This window comes from Acinonyx jubatus, chromosome X, assembly GCF_027475565.1.
Source record: "Acinonyx jubatus isolate Ajub_Pintada_27869175 chromosome X, VMU_Ajub_asm_v1.0, whole genome shotgun sequence".
Lineage (NCBI taxonomy): Eukaryota > Metazoa > Chordata > Mammalia > Carnivora > Felidae > Acinonyx > Acinonyx jubatus.
The window spans coordinates 20642775-20663775 of record NC_069389.1 but is presented as its reverse complement, the minus strand read 5'-3'; the positions used below and the strand labels follow the sequence as shown (position 1 = coordinate 20663775).

The following is a 21001-nucleotide window of genomic DNA, read 5'->3' as shown; positions in this document are numbered from 1 at the left end:
CGGGAGGGTCCCAGTTCTCTGCCCCACCATCGCCCTCCTCGCGGCTGGGGAGCCGCCCTTTCCCCCCAAAGATGCTGAGTGTCCCCGAAACGGATCCCGGGTGGGCTGGCAAGTCCGGGGGCAGAAGGGGGACCGTTGGGGGAGGACGCGACTGCCCCAGATTTGGAGGAGACGCCTGTCAACGCGTGGAATGCAAGCCCTTTTGCGCAGTTATTTTTATTCCGGGGGCCTTTCTTCTTCGTCCTCGTCCTCCTCCTCTATTTTTTTCCCCCTTCTGTTCAGCTATTTGTGTTTTCTGATCGGGTAAGTGATTTGCGGCAGGAAATTAGATAGCTTTATTCCAGAGGCAGTGTGGTTCTAATGGTATCTATTGCAGAGAGCCGACTCTGTCTTACTCGCGGGCTTTTCTTTCTTTTTCTTTCTTTCTTTCTTTCTTTCTTTCTTTCTTTCTTTCTTTCTTTCTTTCTTTCTTTCTTTCTTGCAGGTTATTTTGTGACGAAGGGAACAGAACGCTGCTGGGCCTTGGCATCTTCCCTCCTCCCTTCAACACAATGCAACTCTTAATTAAACACGGGGACACCCACGCCTCCCTTCCCATAGGACCCCTTCCATCTGCTCCCCCCACTCCGAACGAAATACCAGCCTTTTCTAGGCAGGGAAAACCTGGTGTTGAACTTCCCAATTAGCGAGACACAACGCAAAAAAAAAAAGAGACTGTAAAGAGCCGTTATCGCTCCTATTTTTGGACCCTCCTTTCTAGGCCTTACCCATTAAATGTTTTGGTGGCCTTAGCATGACTTTAAAATCCTGCAGGGCTGAGGACGTATGTATGTAGACACTCCACATCTTGAGAAGCTCGATTTGTGTTTTTCTGATTGATGGGTGAGGTTTAACACACTAGTGCAAAAGAAATACCAAGTTATGGATTGATTAGAATAATTTTTCATCTTTGTAAAGTCTTCATTAGTAACTTTTCACCAGAGGTTCTAAGAGCTTCAAGAAAACTCAACATTTTCAGATTGATCCAAAGGGGATGGACATGAACCCTGCATTTCTCTTTTCTGCATTTCTGGCCAGACCAAGTGGGAGTAGGTGATTTGGGAGTAGTGGAGAGTGGTGGAATCTGGGGTTGAGGATCTCCCGATGCAGATTGTGCCGGAGGGAAGTGGTGCCTGGGGAAGGGGAGCAGGGCGGTGGTCAGATTCCCTGAGAGTCAGAAAATAGGGGGCCGTCAAGTCACGGGTGTGGGACCGAGTCAGAAGGTGGAGGAATCATGAAGACAGAAGGGAGGGTGATAATCACTGAGGCAAAAACTGGAGAATCCTATAATCCGAAGGTGGAGTATTCTAGAGTCAGAAGGTGGGAGGGGGTCGCAGAGCCAGAATGTGGCGTTACAGAAATATTAGAGTAGCTACCTTCAGATGACCCCTTACCAGGGACTGAGGAACCTGAGGGCACAGGCGGCCAAGACCCCATGAACACCCCAGCGGGCAGATTCAGATCTCAGGCTGGTGTTGCAGCCTCCGCATGCTTGCCTTCCCCCCACCCCCAATCATTCCACTTCTCGGGCCAGTGTTTCCTGAGGTTCGCCAGCAAGAATCCACCCAGCAATTATCTCCCCTCTCGCGCGCATGGGGGGACATTAACCACGAACGCGCTGGAGAAGAAAGGTACAGATGGGTCTTTTATTGCACACTTGGAAATGTTTCCAAGGCTTTTGTTTTCTTCCCCCATTCATTCCTGCCGTATCACTAGGATCTGCCAACTTCAGTGCCCAGAGGCTGCGGCTGAAGGGCCCGGCCCACCCGGAGACCCCGCTAGGGGGCGCGCTCTGGCCGTGGCGCCGAGCCGAGCCGAGCCCAACAGGGGGGCTCCCCTGAGAGTACGCCGACTGCCGGGGTCGGCTGGGCCTCCGGACTGACGCCGGCATTGGGTCCCTCGCTGCTCCTTTACGTGAACTCCCACCCATGCCCTCCGCTCACCCGCCCCCCACGTCCGGGGACGCCAGGAACAGCTACAGAGTAACGCTGGCTGCACCCGGGACGCCTCGACCCTGGACGCACTCAGGGTCCCGCAGTCCGGCGGCATTGGAGAGGAGAAACCTGATGGTGATGATTACAGGGCGCCGAGAAGTTTCCCTCTCTGGTCTGGAAACCTGGGGAATGGTGCGGCAGGAGATGGGAGGGGCTCCCGCCGAGGGACTCAGGGTGAGAGCCCCACCGCTTGCTTCTCGCTGGTGGGAAGGGGGGGACCTCCCGCTCCTCTGCTCACCCCCAGCCACCCCCGCCTTCCGAGGGCAGATGTGAGCCTGCGACCATCTCGCCTGGCTTTGTGCTTAGAGCAAGGCTGAAAAATGCCTCGGTTGGCCGCCTGGGTGGATGATTGGGATGGGGGTGGGTCTGTTTTCTCTCTAGTTCTCCCTCCCCACCCCCATCCTTGCCTGCTGATGGGTAACCAAAAGTGGCGAGGTTTGCAAATAAGGGGAGCTGTCCTAACGCAGTGATAACACCCACACGTCGGTACCTTAGAGCTTGGCCATGGTTTTCCGGGCGCTTCCAAAAGCACTGCTTCCCCACAAACCTCTCACAGCTGAGCCCTGTTGGTGGAACCCAGGGTTCAGGCGGACGACAGGGCGCGTAGAAGGGGGGGGGGGGAATCAGCAAACACCAAGGAGTCTTCCTTGGAAATCCAAGTTACCAGTGCCTTTGGACCTTTCCGCAGGCTGATTCTTTGAAAACACATCAACAAACAAACACCGTCCACAGACAGATCCCAGCAGCCTTGGGGAGAACTGAGGCAGGGGTAGGGAGTGGAGGGCAAGCAGGGGGCAGAGAAGGCGAGGACCAAGAGCTAGGCAAGCGGATTATGTTGTATTTTCCGCCTATTACCAGACTTCCAGAAGGAGAGACCTCGATTTGTATATAAAATGCATACCCTGAAATGGATAAGACTCTGAAGGCAGCATTTGAGGAGGTTAACCTTAACTGGTTGGAGTTAAGGGGGGGTGGGGGGGAGGCAAATATTTCTGTTTATGCCCTCCGGCTCTTCCCAGCACCGGCTGTCAATCCCGACGCTTGTTATCCTCACAAGGCTTCAGTTTGTTTGCCTGATCTCAGCAAGGTTTTCTTCCACAAGTAGAACTATAATTGCTATAATTCTACTGTATCATTTGGATCATTGCAGTATTGTTGTTTTCTCTCCCTCTTTCTCTCCTCCTAACACTGCAATAACGCGCTCCAGTGTTAAATTAGCAGGTTGCGGAAGACCATAAATGAATGAAAGTTTGTTAAAAAAAATTAAATAAATAAAACAGCAAAATGACTTGGCAAAGGGGATATCACATCACAGAGAATCCTCGAGTGTAATCAGGACTTATTGTCTTCCCTTCCAATGGCTTCCAAATTGGTCGCCAGAGTCCAACGAAGTTTATTTCTATTGTTTAAATATATGTTTTGAAGAGGTTGAGCATAATTTAAGGGGACCTGAGTGTCCGGTGGGGCTGAAAGCCCATCACTGCTTTATTTATCTATGCATATATTGCACAGTAAATTAAAACATCTGAAATGAGAAGTGTGCAAGGTTAACTCTCCTGCAAACATTCCCCCCCCCGGATAATGACATCAAACTGCCACCCGCTTAGCCTGCATTTCTTGCAAATATAATTTTGAAACTGCAGTGTAGAATTAGTTCTCACCACGGAAAAGAAAGGAGTTTCTTCCATCTGCCTCTTCTAGGTAATTATTATTTCCAGTCCTGGGGACAAGCCTCGTCTTTCACCATAAACAACAGTTTTAAACACTTCTGACCCTCACTTCTGACCATAACTGTCATTTTTATTTTAGTGATTGATTTTAAAGGCAAATGAACTGCAAACTATTGTTTTCTAGGCAGCCCGGGGGGGGGGGGGGGGGGGGGGGAGGTGACCAACAGTTACAGACCTCAAATACAAGAGGAAACAGGAGTTGTGAATTTCAAAGTACAAATGTGAAAAATGTTGCCAGTAAAATGAAATTACTTTGATTCGTGGGTAAAAGAGAGATGACAGTAAATATGAAATTGGCTAAACTAAAAGTTTTTATACACATCCTATAGCCCAATTCTTACACGTTTACCTACTCAACAAATCAGCTAAATTCTTCCTAGTTATGAGAAGTATCATTTTGTTTTCTAAAATAACAAATAGGAAGGGTGCCTGGCTGGCTCGGTTGGTGGAGCATGAGACTCTTGATCTCAGGGTTGTGAGTTCAAGCCCCATGTTGGGTGTAAAGCTTATCTAAAAAAAAAATAAAATAACAAATAGGATAACATGTACACCTTAAACCCATATTCTGGTTAGACACTCTGGGGATGACAGCAGATTCTGTCTTCCAGGGGGTATGCTAGAAAAGTTTTCTGTTGTTGTTGTTTAATTTAATCTTTTGGGAATAGCAAGAGTCAATTGTAGGTTTTGAAGTTGGTATTGAATTGTGACAAAGATGATCTCAGGGCTGCTGGGTGTAAAGTGAACTGGGCCAGGCCCTTCTCCCCAAAGTGAATGGATGTGCCTTCCCAATAGCGTCCTCACTGGGGAAGATTGATTAGAAATACCAAAAATAAACAAAATAAAATAACAAATCTAGTGTTTTCAAACAGGTTTCCCAAACAAACACATTATATTCTATTAATAGAATTAAATTCCAGGGGTCATTAAGTCAGAATCAGAAAGTCTGTGTTAACCTCCCCTTTTACAGTGGATGATTAAAATTAGAATACACCCCAGCAGAAAGTCCGACTTCTTTTTTAAAAAAAGAACAGCTGCAGAAGGGGGAGGAGAGAGACGGAAGCAAAGAAATCTTCCACCGAGAGAGTTGAAACACTGTTAGGCTCTCAGAAATGATTTGTACATTTGTGTCTCTTTTTGTTTAACACGATCTTTTTTGGACTCATTTTCAGCCCACTCCTTGCGTGTGCGGAGCCGACTCTGAAGTCACGGAGCCACCCAGCAGCCGGGTCTTGTGGATTTCCGACGCAGGGCCCTCCCGTGAGGGAAAAGTGCCTGTGTTTCTCCCAGCGACTAGCCGCCGGGACGCCCGCGAGGGTCCGCGGCTGGAGGCTTGGAGGAAACCGACGCGTCTTTACAGCTGCGTCCAGACCCGCTTCCCAGGAGTGGGCTCTCGCGGCTGGGGAGGGAATCGGCGGCCGAATGTTAATCGAAAGCTGAATGGGACGGTATCAAAACGCCGAACTGTTGATGAGGATGGAAAAAGGAGGAATGCAGGAAAGGCAGAATATCCCAGGTGCCTTGGACCAGCAGGCAGGGCTTAAAAGAAAATCAAATGTCAGAGATAGCTCAGGGACTCCTCCGTTCCCGGGTCCGAACATCCAAGTGTCAGAAAAACTGGTGAGAATCAAGCTAAAAGACAGAAAGAGAGAAGGACACAGAGAGACATATTTTTCCTCTTGCCTTTAATAGTAGTAGTAATATCAGCATTAGTATTAACAATATTAATATACCCATTCCCAACCCTTCATCCTCCTCAAGTCGTATCCTGAATGCTCCAGCCAAGCCAGCTCAATCTGTCGGCCGCCCACCCACCCGCATCCAAGAGTTATGCAGATGTTTATGGCTGGAAAAAAAAATCCCAGTTATGCATTCTTGTATTTCTAAATACTGACTGTAAGTGATTCAAGTATAATCCTTTGTAAAACGCTTTTCTCTTTGACATATTGAAGGGGGTTGAGAGAGGAAAACCCGGCGTGGATTCCCCCTCGCCGGTCCCTGTCCCACCCTCCACCCTTGCCCCCACCCTGCCAGCGTCGGGGCCCCTGGCAGTCCCTTGAGCCCAGCACCCAGAAAAAGTGGGCGTTCGTGCCAAACCCTCGCACTGGCTTGGCCCAACTTCAGTCACAATTGGTCTCGATTCTCAGTGCTGGACGCGCAGTAAGTTGTTTGGGAAGAAACGCGTTCGTTCAATCATAGGCTCACTCTCTTACCTTTCCTAATGGGAGCCGGGCCCTAAGAATTCAGAAATGTAGGCGCTCAGACTTGGTAGCAGCCGAACCTGGGTCTTTCCCACCCTGGAGCACTCAGGGCCCCCACAGTTCCGCTCCTTGCATGAGATTTGGGAGCGTCCGACCTCGGGGTGACAGCCTAACTAGTGGAAGCGAACTTGCGGAAAGAAGAGAGAAGCGAGTCTGGGGAGAAGAGGGAGACTCCCAGACCCCGCAGTCGACACTCGCCTGTCCCTTTTTGCCCTGTAACTGCTCTAGTGAAGGCCGCGCTCCACTGGCCGAGCTTTGTCTTGAAGCGGACTTTTCCCAGAGTTAAAGACGGAGGTAAGAGAAGTCGGGGGACGCTGCAAACTAGAGAGCAGCCTCCCGGCTCAGGGTGAAGACTAACTGCTCAAGGCGTTGGGCCACAAGACAAAAGTGAGCGCTCAAACAGCGGTTGTTTGCTGGCGGCCATCCCCCTGACACCTCGGAGGCTCGTCCGGCCTAAAGAGGACGGCGACTGGGCGCCACTGAGGTCGAGGCGCTGTCCTGCGACCGCAATCCTGGCTTTGAAAAGTACCAAGTCAGTCTGAACGCGAGCCTCCAGGCCTCGCCTCCAGGAAGCAAGGTCCCCTGGTTGGTGGAAGGGGCGCACGGCGCCCAAGGGGCACCCACAGGCCTGACATCAGAATAAGCTAGAGCTTCGGGCCAGTCTTGAAGGGTTAAAGGGGAAGCTGCGGGACGAAGATGGATAAGTTAGAAAGTTGTTAGTTAAAAACAAAAAAAGAAAAAAATGGTTTGGGTGACAGCTTGCTGTCCCCTCATCCTCCGCACCGCCCCCCCAACCCCTCGCCGGCCTTTCTGGACTCCAGTCCAGGCTTTGCGCTGAGCCCGCAGCCCGGTGCAGCCCGGCCTCTGGCGAGAGCCAATCACAGTGCGCCTCTCAGCACGTGGAGGAGAGAGACTCCAGAGCTCCGCGCTCGCTGCTCACTACACTTGTTACTGCCTGTCCTGAGCGCGGAGAGGGCGAGCTCCGGCCGCGGGCTGGGCGGGAGGCAACAGCCGGCAACCGAGGGAGACAGAGAGGCGCAGAGACCGCAGTAATATCCACTATAACCAGCCATCTAACCCCACCCCCCAACACACACCCATTATCCCACCCTTCAGGAGAGGCAGCCAGCGGCCCCGCTCTCTGCGCCCAGGGAAAAAGCCCCAGCCATGAGCAATCAGTACCAGGAGGAGGGCTGCTCGGAGAGGCCCGAGTGCAAAAGTAAATCTCCAACTTTGCTCTCCTCCTACTGCATCGACAGCATCCTGGGCCGAAGGAGCCCTTGCAAAATGCGGCTGCTGGGAGCCGCGCAGAGCTTGCCCGCCCCACTGGCCAGCCGCGCCGACCAGGAAAAGGCCGTGCAAGGTAAGGTTGCGCTCACCAGGCACCTACAAAGAGCGCTGGGCACTGGTTTGGATGTTTGATGTTCGGGGGCCAGGGGCCTGGGGTTGTCAAGGTGGACATGGAGGAAAGAGAGAGAACAACTCTGAGGCCTGGTGTCTCAAAGAGCGGCAAACATCTCGCCAGGGGCTGCCTCTTCCTCTTTGCTTCCAGAAACAGAGGCCAAGCATCGCTTTGGAGGGGGTGGGGACTTAAATTCTCGGTATTGAGGTCGTTTAAATACCCGCTTTGGTGGCCTTGGGAGTGCTCTGAAGAGGGGCGACAGGTCAGAAACAGCAGGTGCCTGGTGGACCCTTGTAACAACAACTTGAAGACAAGAACCCCTAAAGCTGTGAATAGGGGTCTCCAGACAGACTGAGCCTTGGTCTTTCCTCCCTGGAGGATTTCTTTATATGCGGTGTTCTCCCCACCCCTCCCCCCGCCCTTTCTTTCTTTTTTTAATTGTAGATTACTTGTGACCTTTTAAACCCAAGCTTCGCAGAAAACATCTCCCTGGGATTACCCAAATGCTCCTTATTGTATTTGAAATGTATGAAATGTGAGGCTTCTGGGTACTATTTTTTCTCTGCTGTGCTATTTTTAAAAATAGAGTTGAAATATTTAAAAGGTTTTATTATTTTTTTTAATTAAAAATTCCAAAAGAACCGTCGTTTTGCCCCGAACCTGTTACGCTCAAGTTTCGCCTTGAGCTGACTGCAGAGGTATCACAGGGAAAGAATTGTTGATTTCTTTCAAAATCCCAAATCCAGCGGTCCAGCCGCAGCGCCACTTGGAAGACAGGAGCAGATGGCAGAGAAGGGGCCGTTTAAAATAAAACTGACTTTTTCCTTTTCTTTTTTTAGCCTGCAGTGGCACCTATGCCAGGCGCTTCCTCGAAGGGAAAGAGCGGCCTGTGCCTGTTGTACCCCCCTTATGCCCCCTCCCAGGCCTTTCGGAGCCAATTTTCTCCAGGACGATTTTTCTTTGCCTTTCTGTGCAAGGAGCCGTCGCCCCCTCCAGCTGCGGGCGGTTGGGGCACGGCCCGCGCTCAGGGCCACTGGGCCGCTTCCTCAGCCCCCCCAGGGGTCGCTCACAGGGCAGCGCCCCTCTCGCCAGCCTGGGCCTGCGTGGCAGAGCAGCGGCAGAGGTCGTGCGCAGAGTTTTCAGGGTGGTAGTGATTTTTTTTTCCAAGTTGTTGAATGTTTTCAGGTTCTCCCATGCCCCGAAATGAGGAGGGCAAAAAGTGAGAGAGCGAGCAAAGGGAAAGAAAAAAGAAATGAAGAAAGGACGAGGAGAGAGAGAGCGCGGAAAGCGCACAAAAAGGCAGGAAGGGGGAGAAGAGAAAGATGAGGAAAGAAAGGGGGGACGGTAGAGAAAGAAAAAGAGAAGGAAAGTAAAAACGAAAGGAAGAGAAAGAGGTAAAAGGAAGGAAGAAAGGAAATAAAGGGAAGAGTGGGAGAGGGCAAGGAGAGAGGCGAGGGGCGGAGGAGGACCGAAGAAAAAAAGAGAAAGAAACAAGAGAAAGAGAGAAAAAGAAAACGCAAGAAAAGTGGGAAAGAGAAAGGGGTCCAAGTCCGGTTGCACGCGGGAGGGGGGGCCGGGGCCTAGGCGCCGAGAGAGCAGTGGCGGGCCGGCCTCGGGCGGCGGCTCTGGCGGGGACGCCCGGCTGACCAGCGCGCTGACCGCTCTCCCTTGCCCGCAGGCTCCCCCAAGGGCAGCGGCGCCCCGTTCGAGGCTGAGCTGCACCTGCCGCCCAAGCTGCGGCGCCTGTACGGCCCTGGCGGGGGCCGCCTCCTCCAGGGCGCCGCGGCGGCGGCGGCTGCTGCGGCAGCGGCGGCCGCGGCGGCGGCCACGGCCACCGCGGGTCCGCGCGGGGAGGCCCCTCCGCCGCCGCCGCCAAACGCGCGGCCCGGGGAGCGGCCGGACGGCGCGGGGGCCGCCGCGGCCGCCGCGGCCGCCGCCGCCGCGGCCTGGGACACTCTCAAGATCAGTCAGGCACCGCAGGTGAGCATCAGCCGCAGCAAGTCGTACCGCGAGAACGGGGCGCCCTTCGTGCCGCCGCCGCCCGCGCTGGACGAGCTGGGTGGCCCGGGGGGCGCCGCGCACCCGGACGAGCGCCTCGGCGCGGCCAGCGGCCCCGGTGGCGCCCCGGCGGCGGGTGGCGGTACGGGCGCCGAGGACGACGAGGAGGAGCTGCTGGAGGATGAAGAGGACGAGGACGAGGAAGAGGAGCTGCTGGAGGACGACGAGGAGGAGCTGCTGGAGGACGACGCCCGCGCGCTGCTCAAGGAGCCCCGGCGCTGTGCCGTGGCCGCCACTGGCGCGGTAGCCGCCGCCGCCGCCGCCGCCGTGGCCACCGAGGGCGGGGAGCTATCGCCCAAGGAGGAGCTGCTGCTGCACCCAGAGGACGCTGAGGGCAAGGACGGCGAGGACAGCGTGTGCCTGTCAGCGGGCAGCGATTCGGAGGAGGGGCTGCTGAAGCGCAAACAGCGGCGCTACCGCACCACGTTCACCAGCTACCAGCTGGAGGAACTGGAGCGGGCCTTCCAGAAGACGCACTATCCAGACGTCTTCACCAGGTACGCGAGGGGGGCGGTCGCGGCTTTCGCGGCGGTAGCTAGTGGAGAGCTCACGCGGGCCCCAGGGAGGGAAGGCGGGTGGGCAGGGGCCCCGGGTTCGAGGCAGGGGCTTGGCTCCTGGACTCTACCCAGGTGTGCCCTCCCAGTGCACCCACCCCTGCTCACCAAAAACTACCCACACCCAACCCCACCCCTACTCCGGGCTTTAAGTTTGAACTGGGATGATTTCTTTCCTTCCCAAAGTCTCTCCAGTTTAATTTTTTCAAATTACGAGTTTTAGTTAGAGAAGAACGGCCTCTCCAAAGGGTGCCTGAACGCACCACCTTGGAGGCACGCGTACCCCAGCGCACATACTCAGGACCCCGGGCGCTTCGGTCCGGCCAGGTCCCGCAGGAAGCGCCGCGGGGCCCTCGCGGCCAAGGCAAAAACAGGGGCTATTTTTGGCCACTGTGTGGTGCGCTCGCCACCCCCGCCTGATGCCCCAGGAGACTGGTGGGTATCAGTTACGCTGTTCGCTGTTCACAGTAGAGCTGGAGCCCGTGCCTGCGGAGGCCTCTAAAAAAGATTCAAGTTCTGTCGTTTGAGGACTCCTAAAATAACGGCAGGAAGTCAGAACTGGACAGGATTTGGTATCTGTACATCTGGGGGGCAGCAGCCAGAATCTTCCCCTCTCATTGCTGTCCTCTCTTCCCCCCCACACACATTAAGCCCAGCGTTCATTTCATGCACACGGGTTTACAGGGGTGGGACACGAATGCTGGCAGCCAGGCAGACAGTGGACCAAACAGCTGGGGGGATTTTTCTCTTCGGACGGCTGTCCGGCCAGGGTGTTCCGCCTGATCACGCTCCAGTTCCCTCTTGCCCCAGTGTTTTGGGGAAAGAGGGGAGACGACTGAGCCCCTGGGCCCCAGCTTATCCATCCAACCTGGAGCGCTGGCTGCCTGGGGGCCTTCCTCTCCCACCCTACAGCCAAGATCTGGGCTCAGGCGAGGAGCCAGCATCTGGGCAAACTTCCTACAGTAGGTCGGGAGAGAGGGCTGGGTGTCTGCCTGGCGCAGGGCTTGTCAAGCTCCGGCAGCTTGTTCACTCAAGACGTGTGCAGCTTTTCAATATGCATTTTAGAAGCGGAAAGCTGCCCACCCTTTTGAACCGCAGGAGACGTTGCTGCTCAGAGCTGACGAGGCCCGAGCCAGCTCTAAAGTGTTGTTGATCTGGCAAGTAATGGCCAGACTCTCTCCTAACCAGTAATGGAAAAGAGTTGATCTGGTGCTGGCATACACTAAACTTGGTCATCCCTTGAGCTAAAGTTGGTCCTCCTTATATCATCCAGTCCCTTCATTTTCTTTAAAAAAGAACACAAAATTTAAAATCTGTGTGTGCTGTCCAATAGCTAACTGGCCGACCTGCTTTTTGCATTTATCACACATGTGTGTTTCAAAAGAAGAAAATGATGTGGTGTCGATTGGCACCCAGGTCCGCCCTTTTTTACCTTCTCCGGGGGGAACCGTAGTACATGAAAGGGGGCAGCTCCTCTTCACCGCCCCGTGCCCACCCCTTTCCGACTGGGGGTTACTTAGAGCTCCTTAGTTCGGGCAGGGAGCCAGCCAACAGTGAGGTTTTAGATTTGCTGGTGCTCACTGCAGCAGGGGGGCAGCCGAAAGCGCTGCGCTGCTTGGTGAGCCGGTTTTCTCCTGGTCCTGAAGTTTCAAGTGTGGACTGGGGGGCCTGCCGGCAGTGCGGACCCAGGTCCCAGGCTAGGGCAGCCCCCGATCTTCCATATTAGCGGGGGTACAGCCAATTATTCTCTCAAGCTCAGATTTTCGGTAAACAGGTCGTACGTAAGGCATTTTACAGCATCTTAATGGTTTCCTATTTGCCTTAATTGTCGCAGTAATAACTGCAATGACGGGGTAGGGTTTCAGTTAAATCGACTTCCCCTGAGATGGGCAGGGTTTGTAGTGGGCACTGGAGTCAGGAGGTGCGCAGAATTTTGTTTAATCAAAAAATTACCCCACTGAACTCTTAACAAGCTTAACATATCTCCAGAGGGTAATGGGGAGTATGACCTAAGGGAAGAGGGAGGGAGGGAGGGAGGCGGGGGAGAGAGAGAGAGATGAAGGGAAAGGCGGAGAGCTGGAAAGAGAGGGAGAGAGAGAAAAGAGGGGGCAGAAAAAAAAATTTTTTAAGGCAGAAAGAAACCAAGGGCACGAAAAAAAATTTGTGGTTGAGTGCTGAGTTCTTCTCGCATGTAATATGAGGACAAAACAGGGTATGAGCCTTGTGTGCCTGTGTGTTTCTTGTCTAACTCTGGCTTAAGGGAGAGTGGGGGCGAATCCGAGTGCCCAGTTCGACTTAGAGACTCAAGAAGCCACGCTTGTCACTCTTGAATATAGGATGATACACTACAACATCGTACATCAAGCAACGGGTCGTGTGTTTTTATGTTTTCAATCAAATAGTAGGCACTTGAGTGGTGAAGGGATCACGATGCCCATATGTTTGGGGGTGAGGGCAGGCAGGCAGCCAGGAGAGGCCCTGATGGAGGAAGCCTGCCAGAAAGGGGAAGGTGGCTGGGAAGGTTTGCTGGAGCCTGCTGTGACCTCCTGTCTGTGCGTTACTTTCTTACAGGGAGGAATTGGCCATGAGGCTGGATTTGACTGAGGCCCGAGTCCAGGTGAGCTGCGCCGCAGAGAGCGGGGAGGCAGGGGTGGGGGGAGAGTGGGAGAGAGGGGAGGCGATGAACTGGTGTGGGTTGAGACCCCCTTTGTAAAATGAAGAGGAGCAGAATCAGAAAAGCAGATCCAAACACACATGCCCCAAAAGATTAAAATACGGAGACCTGGGAGGTTGGAGGGGAAGGTTTCTGGGTTTGGGAGCCTTGAGGGAGGAGTCCGGGATCAGAAGAGGGGTTTCAGGGCCCCTGAAATGCAGTCAGGAGCCCCCTGGTTCCACAGCCCCTGTAGGAAACAATCGGAGGAGTGACTTCTCCTGATTGAAATAATGGGATGGAGCATGGATTTGGTTGTTAGACAAATCCGCTCAGCTCCAAGCAGGTATTTGGCTGCGATTAAGTCTCCAATCGGGCTTCATAAAAGCCCACTTAGTGCTAGAACAAACAGGGCCATTTGAAGGCAAAATGCTGTTTGATTTCCCCTCCGCCCGCACAAGGAGCTGGCTAATGCTATTTGATTTCCCATTTTTTATAGCAATGAGCCCACATTGATCTAATAGGGAGTGAGTGCAATGCTATTAAAGGTGTTTGCAGCCCCATACCAGAGTGCATTTCCGAACCCAGGCCTCATAACCAGAGAGACGATCAACACTGGGCAGCCCCGACGGCCAACAGAAAACAGATGTCCCTGGGTTAGGAGCTGAGTGAATCACTTTACAGTCAAAATCAAGCGCTGATAAAGCACAATAAATTCCATATGGCTCATTTAATACACAACAGCTTCTTGCATTAGAGGGCTAATGATGAGGCCTGTCCCCTCCCTTCTGTTGACACATTTCTCCATTGTCAAACAGAGATGTGACAGCAACTCCGTGTTTTCAGCTCAGGGGAACGAGTCGTGGGAAAGTTAAATAACTTTTAAAAAGAAAGAGAGCGCCCCCTCCCCTTCTCCTCTCTCCCTATTCACTGGAGAAGATGTAATTAAGTGAATATGAATTATTAGAGTCCTTTCGTTTACCTTTGGGGGGCCTCAGAGGTATTAATTCAATAATGAGGAATTGCAGGGGGACATCTTGATAATTGCAGTGGAGCCGGGAGAGATGATCTGTCTGTAAAAGGTTTCCACGTTCTTTGAGGGCATTCTGCCTCCCCTGCCCCCCCTCCCCTCCTTTACTCCTTTCACTGCCATCGAAGAGTGGCGGATATTCTCGTCTAGACAGATTTGGATACACAAAAGCTGCCCACCCAGCCTGGTCCCATCTAGTCTTACTTTTTCAAGCCTCTGAATTTCCACACTACAGTGTTTCTCCAATTCACAAATAGATTATTTCAGGGCTGTGGGATGTTATGGATGGGCTCCTGTGCAGCAGGATTTTAAATAATCAAACGATTTGGATTCTCGATTTTTCTTGCCATATGTGGCTGTCTAGAAGTCAAGCCAAGCTTAGATACTAGTGCTAGTAAGACAGCCTCCAGTGTGTCTATATGAGAGGCGTGGATGTCTTTAAAATAAAAAAAAAAAAAAACCCAAACAAATTCCTCCAGGATCATTTACATTATGTTTTTAATATAACTCTGTATAGCCCCAGAGTTCATTCTTAATTTTTAGACTTGTGTGCAGGCATAAACCCCAACCTAAAAATATTAATGCCTTCAGGGGAGAAGGAGCATATCTTCTTAGCTGTGGGTGTGACGAACAGGTCACGTAAAAATAATTTCATGCGCCTGGGAGTTATTTTTAGACTGTGGTAGCTGCCACATTTCAGGTAAAGGTCTCTACTAAAACTGCTTTCTATTAACAATTAGGAAGATACCTTGTACTAAAATTCTCCCCCAAACCTAGAACTATCTTATTTAAGTAGCCTATTCAAACCACATCCTGCAAAGAAAGAAAGGCCTGTTAGCTCTGAAGACGTGTAACGTCTACAGCTATCCTACACTCTCATTTCCATTTGTCCAGGTTGCTGCATACCTGGTCCCCGCAGCCCGTGCCTTCCTGGGTGGAGCCGGGCCCATAGCAGGCCGCCTACCCTGTCTTTCCTTTCACGGAGGACTAGCCCCCACAATGCAGGCTCGTTTGCTTGGGTGTTCCTTCCCTCCCTCCCAGCTTCCCCCAAGCCTCAGAATCCAGCTTAGGGCTCTTAGGTGTTCAGTAAATATTTCTGGAAAGAATAAACGAACAGCCTTCCTGAGGTCCCCTCTTCAACACAGCAGAGATTTTGCCAGCTCTTGGGCAAACCTGAAATCCGCGAGAATAGCTGATGGGCAGCGACAGGCTGATACCCACTCACCTCTGGGTGGCTGCCCATAGCCAAGAGCCCCTATCCAACCGAGCTTTCACATGCTTTGTGCTACTCGTCGCACATAACAGCCTTATGAGTGAAGTTTTATCATCACCATTTTACAGATTAGAAAACCAAGGTTGAGAGAGGTTTAAGTGACATGCCTAAAGACGCACAGCAAGCAAATGGCAGCGGAGACGTTTAAACCTCGGTGTCCCCACCTCTAAACACACGGGACCATTTTCTTCCAACTGGGAAAGGAACGAGGCTATTTGAAATACGCACTGGAAAGGGTTTGCTTGTCCTGTATTTCCTGCTGGCCTTAAGTTTGGGCTCCTTTTCGCCTCTTGTTTGGCCCTAGAGGTGTCTTTGAATCACCCGAGGCCAGAGAGGAGCGAGTGGGCGCCGGCCTCAGCGGAAAGGAGGAAAGGTTCCCAGCGGTGGGGGGTGGGGGGGTGGGGGGGGATGGGGAGGGGGCGCGCGGCCGGAGCCCCGCCGACCCCGGCTCTCTCCGCCTTGCAGGTTTGGTTCCAGAACCGTCGGGCGAAGTGGCGCAAGCGGGAGAAGGCGGGCGCTCAGACCCATCCTCCGGGGCTGCCCTTCCCCGGGCCGCTGTCGGCCACCCACCCTCTGAGCCCCTACCTGGACGCCAGCCCCTTCCCCCCGCACCACCCTGCGCTGGACTCGGCCTGGACGGCCGCCGCTGCCGCCGCCGCCGCCGCCTTCCCGAGCCTACCTCCGCCTCCTGGCTCGGCCAGCCTGCCGCCCAGCGGGGCGCCGCTGGGCCTGAGCACTTTCCTCGGAGCCGCTGTGTTCCGACACCCGGCCTTCATCAGCCCTGCGTTCGGCAGGTAACGCGCGGCCTCGGGAGTCTGTCTGTCTGTCTCTCTAATACACACAGAGAGCCTGGGGTCAGGGAGGAGCCGGAGACAGGAGACAGGTAGTGGCTACACCACATCTTTGCTCTTTGGCCAACTCTTAGAGATTTAGTCAAAGAAAATACTCTCTAATTTTGCCTCAATGTGGATCTTGAAGGGAATGACTTGGGGCCGAGTGGCATAGGGGAGGGCGGTGGCAGTAACAACAACCATGACGACTGGGAGTGTCCAGTGGAAGCTGTGCAAGTACCATTTGAAGGAAGCACCAGCTCAGGCCATAGGTGGTGTGTGTGTAAACGTGTACACGTGTAGGCTACAGAGCTGGGATGACTCTTCCAATTTTGCCAAAACCCTTCCCCATGCTTCAGGGCCTGGCAGAGCAACACAGCCCTGGCTTCTACAGGAATCCTGGAGCCAGGGGCCCTCTGGGTGCAAAGAACTCTTTTTTCTTCCCCAGACTCTAACTTCCCTGTCACTCAAGTGACCCGCTGCCAGCCATCCCCCATATGTGCAAGCCCCGACCCTCACTGCGGCACAAGACAACGAAATAAAAGAAACCGTTCATCGTATATTATAATTCCCTTTCTTTAAATGAACATCGAATGATGAAATAAAAAGTCTGTATAATCACACAGACAAAGAAACAAAGGAGGGATGTATTAAGTTGGAAAGTGCAGTGAAAATAAAACTGAATGCAGCTTCAATGATCTCTCTTTGGGAGAACAAAGAAATAATAGATTCATCCAAGGGCGCAGCCACTTAACAAAAAATCATCTTAGAGAAAATTTTTTAAAAAAGACACGAAGGAGAAGTAGTTTCACGTAACAAACCGATAAAATAAACAGCAAGTGCACCGAAGTGTGTAGTGACTCAGTTTACCTAGTGGAACCAGAGCATCTTACGCCCCCTCCAGGACACACTCTATTATTTTTTCTGAGCAAACAATTTTAAGTCCTGTGTACCTCGCGTCCCCCACCTTTCCCTTCTGACAAGTGGTTCATAAAAGCCGGCAGACCCCGGCTGGAGCACCTGAGAGATTTGGAGAGGCTGGAAGAGGAGTGCGGTGGGGGTGGCATGAGGGGTAGAAGGTGGCCTGGGAGAAGCGGGAGGCTCTCCTCTAATCCTGGTGGGCTCATTTCTAATGACGGAAACTGAGAATTAGCCCTGCAGGAGCCCAGAACCAAAACCATGGGCGTGGGGCGGAGGTGGGGGGGGCGGGGGGGCAGGTAGGGTTGGGGTGGTAGTTGGGGTGGGGTGGCCGGGGACGGCTCTGGTCTCGGCTGCAGGACCGCTGTGCCGTGCGAAGGAGGTGGAGGGAGGCGCCGCGAGAAGCAATCCCGGCGCCGACTGGAGGCGGTGGCACGGACCAGGGTCCCGGGCTTGGGCGTCGCCGTGCCCCGCCCGCGGGGGTCACGGGTTCGGGGGGCTCTCTGGGGCGAGAGGCTGCAGGACACAGGGAGGGCGATGGGGAAGGGGTGTCGTTGCACCCGGACGCGGGGCGGCGGGCGGGTCCGAGCGGCCTACCGAGCGGAAATCAACAGGCGGGCGCCCCACACCCCCACCTCGCGGTCATTGGCTGGGCACGGGCAGCTCAGTCTGGCGCGGGAGGGCGGCCTTGTCGGCGGGAAGGCCGACAAAGAAGGCCAGCCCTCCCAGGGCAAAAGGAGTCCCCGGCCGAGAAGGCGCCCTAGGAAGAGTACAAGGTCTGCAGCCTAGGTCTTGCTCAGCTTTAATGCCACCTTCTCGCTTCTTTCTCTTTTTTACTCCTCCATCTCTCCTCTTCTTTTTCTCTTTGTCTCTCTTCTCTCTTCTGGCAAGTGGAGCTCCCGGTCTGGGAATACAACCCTTTCTTAGGCGAAACCACAGAATGCAAGCAACTGGGCCGTGGGGGTCTGGGTCGCAGGACCTGCCTCCGCCCCGGCTCTGCTCCCTTCAGGCTCTCTGGCCCCATGGCCTTGTTTTGTCTGGTTTTTTCCCTCCGTCGGTTCCCTGCTCTAGTAAAGGCCTCTCAGAGCACCCCAGCCTAGCGCCCATGCTCCCCAGCCCGTGGCCCACCCTAGCCCTGCGACTCCGGGCTTCTGCGGCGGCGCCCGTCTGCGTCCTTCTGTGGCCCTCCGCTCCCCTGGTGAGAGGCGGCGGGAAACGCCGTCCCCGGCGCCGCGCTCAGCTCCCGAGGCCGTGACCGCGCTGTTTGCTCTCCCTGCAGGCTCTTTTCCACCATGGCCCCCCTGACCAGCGCGTCGACCGCGGCCGCGCTCCTGAGACAGCCCACGCCGGCCGTGGAGGGCGCGGTGGCGTCGGGCGCGCTGGCCGACCCGGCCACCGCGGCCGCAGACAGACGCGCCTCTAGCATAGCGGCGCTGAGGCTCAAGGCCAAGGAGCACGCCGCGCAGCTCACGCAGCTCAACATCCTGCCGGGCACCAGCACGGGCAAGGAGGTGTGCTAAAGGCTGCCCTCCACCCTCGCGCCCCGGGGGCACCCCGAAAGGTCACCTCACTCAGCACCACTCAAGACCAAATGGAAACAGAGGACCAGCACACTCCCGAGACGGCACTGAGAGAGCGCAGCCGCCTTCGCAGCAGCCCGGATGCGGGCAAGGCAGCCCCTGGCGCTACCGGACGTGGCACCTCCTCGGCTGGCTGTCCACCCGCCCCTGCCCCTGCCCCTGCCCCTGCCCCTGCCAACCTCGCTCCGACTCTGAACATCCACTCTCTCTCGCTCTTACTTTACTGAAAATATCGGGGAGGTTTTCTCTCCGAGACGCCTGGTATTGAAGTTAAAAAATTAAGAAACCCAACCTCTCTTCCTCCTGACACCCCACTTAGCTTTTTTTTTTTTCTTAAATAGCATTTTGGCGCTCTAAGTTGATCCCCCCCAGCGTGGGCCCCGGTGTGAAGCCAGGGCCAGGGAAGCGAACGCGAATCTGTAAGATAGCTAACAGTGCACTTAACGGAAAGGGGCGTCTTGTTCTTGTTCTCTTCTTTATCATACACCAACCAAGGTTTTTATATCAAACCAAAGGGAAATACTCTGCTAGAATATGGACTGTTGAAGTCACCAAACTGTGATTATTGATTCTGTACATACCATTGTTATTAAAAAAAAAAAAAAGAACAGAGCTTTGTATATTTGAAATGTTATAACGCAATTGCACTCAGCGTGGTATGGTAAAAGTTTGTCCTCCTGTAGATTCTTACTGTGTTGTAGATACGGTAGGGTTCCTAGACAAATATTTATGTACTCAAGCCCTTTATTTAACTTATTAACTGTAGAGGCTTCCGAAACCTTCAAGATAAAGGCAATGGTACAGTACTTTTGTGTAATGTGTAATTGTTATCACTTTTCCTTGCTATCTAGTGGAGAAGTGTCACGCTCAAAATAAAAAAAAAATATATGTTTAACAAAAGGAAGTGTGAATGCTCTATGCAAGCGCTGAGGGGACAGCGGACAGGCCCCCGCAGAGGCGGTGGGGGGGGGGCGCTCTGGCGCTCCGGCACCTCCTGGGTTTATTTGCATGCGCGTTTTCCTGGCAGAGGCCCTTGGTTTGAATGTGATCCTCAAAGGGATTCGGGTTTCCTGCAAAAGTTAAGGACGCCGCCGCCGCAGTTTCCTCCCGCGTCTCGGCTCCCACGGGTCGTTCCGCAGCGGGAGCCGAGGGTCCCGGGCTACGGACGTGGGGTGGACTCGAGGGTGGGTGGCCGTACCGTAGGCGTTGTTGGTGGTGGAGACAGAAATTTGAAGCGAGCGGGAGTCTTAGCTAGGAAGGCGAAGGAAATTGTTCGTGGAAAGTGCCACGTAGCAAGGAAGTGCGCGGTCCGAGATGACAGGTAATGGCGAGAGCAAGAAGCCGAGGCGCTGGCTTCCGAGGGGGGCGGGCTCCAAGGTATACAGGGTATACCCTCGGGGAGGAGGGTGTGTGTGTGTGTGTGAGAGAGAGAGAGAGAGAGAGAGAGAAAGGAGGAGAAGAACGCAGAATCGGTGATGGAAAGGCAGCAAGGGGGTATCCAAGTGGCAGATCTTAACTCGACAAATGTCATTACATCACTTATCCAGACACTGGGAAATGTATACATTTGAAAAAAATCTAAACAACTCAGGTTTCCGGAGGAGACCAGAACAGATTTGCAATCTGTAACCCCCTTGGCGCACTCCTCCCCGCGCGGGGAACCGTAGCTTCTCCCTCCCCCCGACCCCCCCCCCCTCCCCCCGACCCTTCGTGCGCCACTCCCGGCGACCGCGGGGTAAGCCCGCCCGCGGGGGCTGGGTCTCGCCGACGCTCCCAGGGTGATGGGAAAGGGAAGAGAAGCTTAATTAGTTTCAATTTGTAGTAATTAGCTCGCCGGACCTTTGGGGAGAGGGGCAGGCGAGGGGGAGGGGTGCTGCCGCGGCGTGACTACCGGGCTCGCAGAGCGGGTGCCCGCCGCCCCGCCAGGCCGTGGGCCGGTCGGGCGCCGCGGGGGGCGGGGGCGCGTCTCCGGTCCGGCCGTCGGGCTCCGCGCGCGCTCCCGGGCCGCGCCCCGCAGAAGGCGGGGGGGCCGGTCCCCGTGCGGCTCGGGAGCGCAAGTGTGCGCGGCCGAGGGGCAGGTGCGGGGTCGGGTAGAGGTCGGCGGCAACTCCGGGGTGGGTAACCCGGTCGGCAGCTGCCGCGCGCAGGCCCTGGCGTCCTCCGCTCGCCGACGCGGCCCGCAAAGCCGGAGACCCCGCCTGCCGGGAACTTTGGGGAGCGCGCCCACGGGCTTCACGGGCTTCACGGGCTTCACCGGCCGAGGCTGCTCTCCGGCCCTTGGCCGTCGGGTGGCTCGCCGCCACCCTGCTCCGGCTCTGGACTCGCGCGGGGGGGCGCTGGCAAGCAGGAGCCCCCCTTGCCTGGGGCGTGGGGAGCAGGCTGCCAAACACCTTTCGTCGACCGTCGTGGTCACTACTCCTTCCTGGACTTCAGCGGGCCCGGCGGGAACTTTGGAGGACAGCCCCAAGATCTGAGTGTCTCAAACCTCCAGGCTCCACAGGATCTCCTGTGGCGAAAGGCCCTTTCCTGGGGGTGGGCAGGGTTACACTGGAGTTGGGAAGTGAGGATGGGGGAATGCAGGAAGAGCGTGAGGGAGAGGCTTTCTCTTCTTCTTCTTCTTCTTCTTTTTTTTTTTTTTTTTGGTGGTCAATATCAATTTTCCGTCGATTTTGGCTTTTTGTTTAG

General features: G+C 54.5%; 1 protein-coding gene across 2 annotated transcripts; it reads left to right on the top strand.

The window, feature by feature from the left end:
* The first annotated feature begins 1305 nt into the window (after positions 1–1305).
* ARX (aristaless related homeobox) lies at positions 1306–19122 on the top strand. 2 transcript variants are annotated; one of them, XM_053202199.1, is made up of 6 exons: positions 1306–2207; positions 4933–7384; positions 9102–9978; positions 12607–12652; positions 15454–15782; positions 18016–19122. In XM_053202199.1, the coding sequence occupies exons 2-6, from the start codon at positions 7189–7191 to the stop codon at positions 18254–18256; spliced, it is 1689 nt and encodes a 562-aa protein (XP_053058174.1). In that variant the 5' UTR covers positions 1306–2207; positions 4933–7188; the 3' UTR covers positions 18257–19122. The 2 variants fall into 2 exon arrangements, with proteins under 2 accessions (XP_053058174.1, XP_053058175.1); XM_053202200.1 differs by lacking the exon at positions 1306–2207 and having other exon boundaries at positions 4184–7384.
* The last annotated feature ends 1879 nt before the right edge of the window (positions 19123–21001 follow it).

What these genes read in the sequence shown, in the direction of transcription:
- ARX (XM_053202199.1), top strand. Translation starts at nt 7,189, where the DNA reads ATGAGCAATCAGTACCAGGAGGAGGGCTGCTCGGAGAGGCCCGAGTGC. An exon ending in TGACTGAGGCCCGAGTCCAG is followed by an intron (nt 12,653 to 15,453) that starts GTGAGCTGCGCC and finishes TCCGCCTTGCAG; the next exon opens with GTTTGGTTCCAGAACCGTCG. An exon ending in ATCAGCCCTGCGTTCGGCAG is followed by an intron (nt 15,783 to 18,015) that starts GTAACGCGCGGC and finishes CTCTCCCTGCAG; the next exon opens with GCTCTTTTCCACCATGGCCC.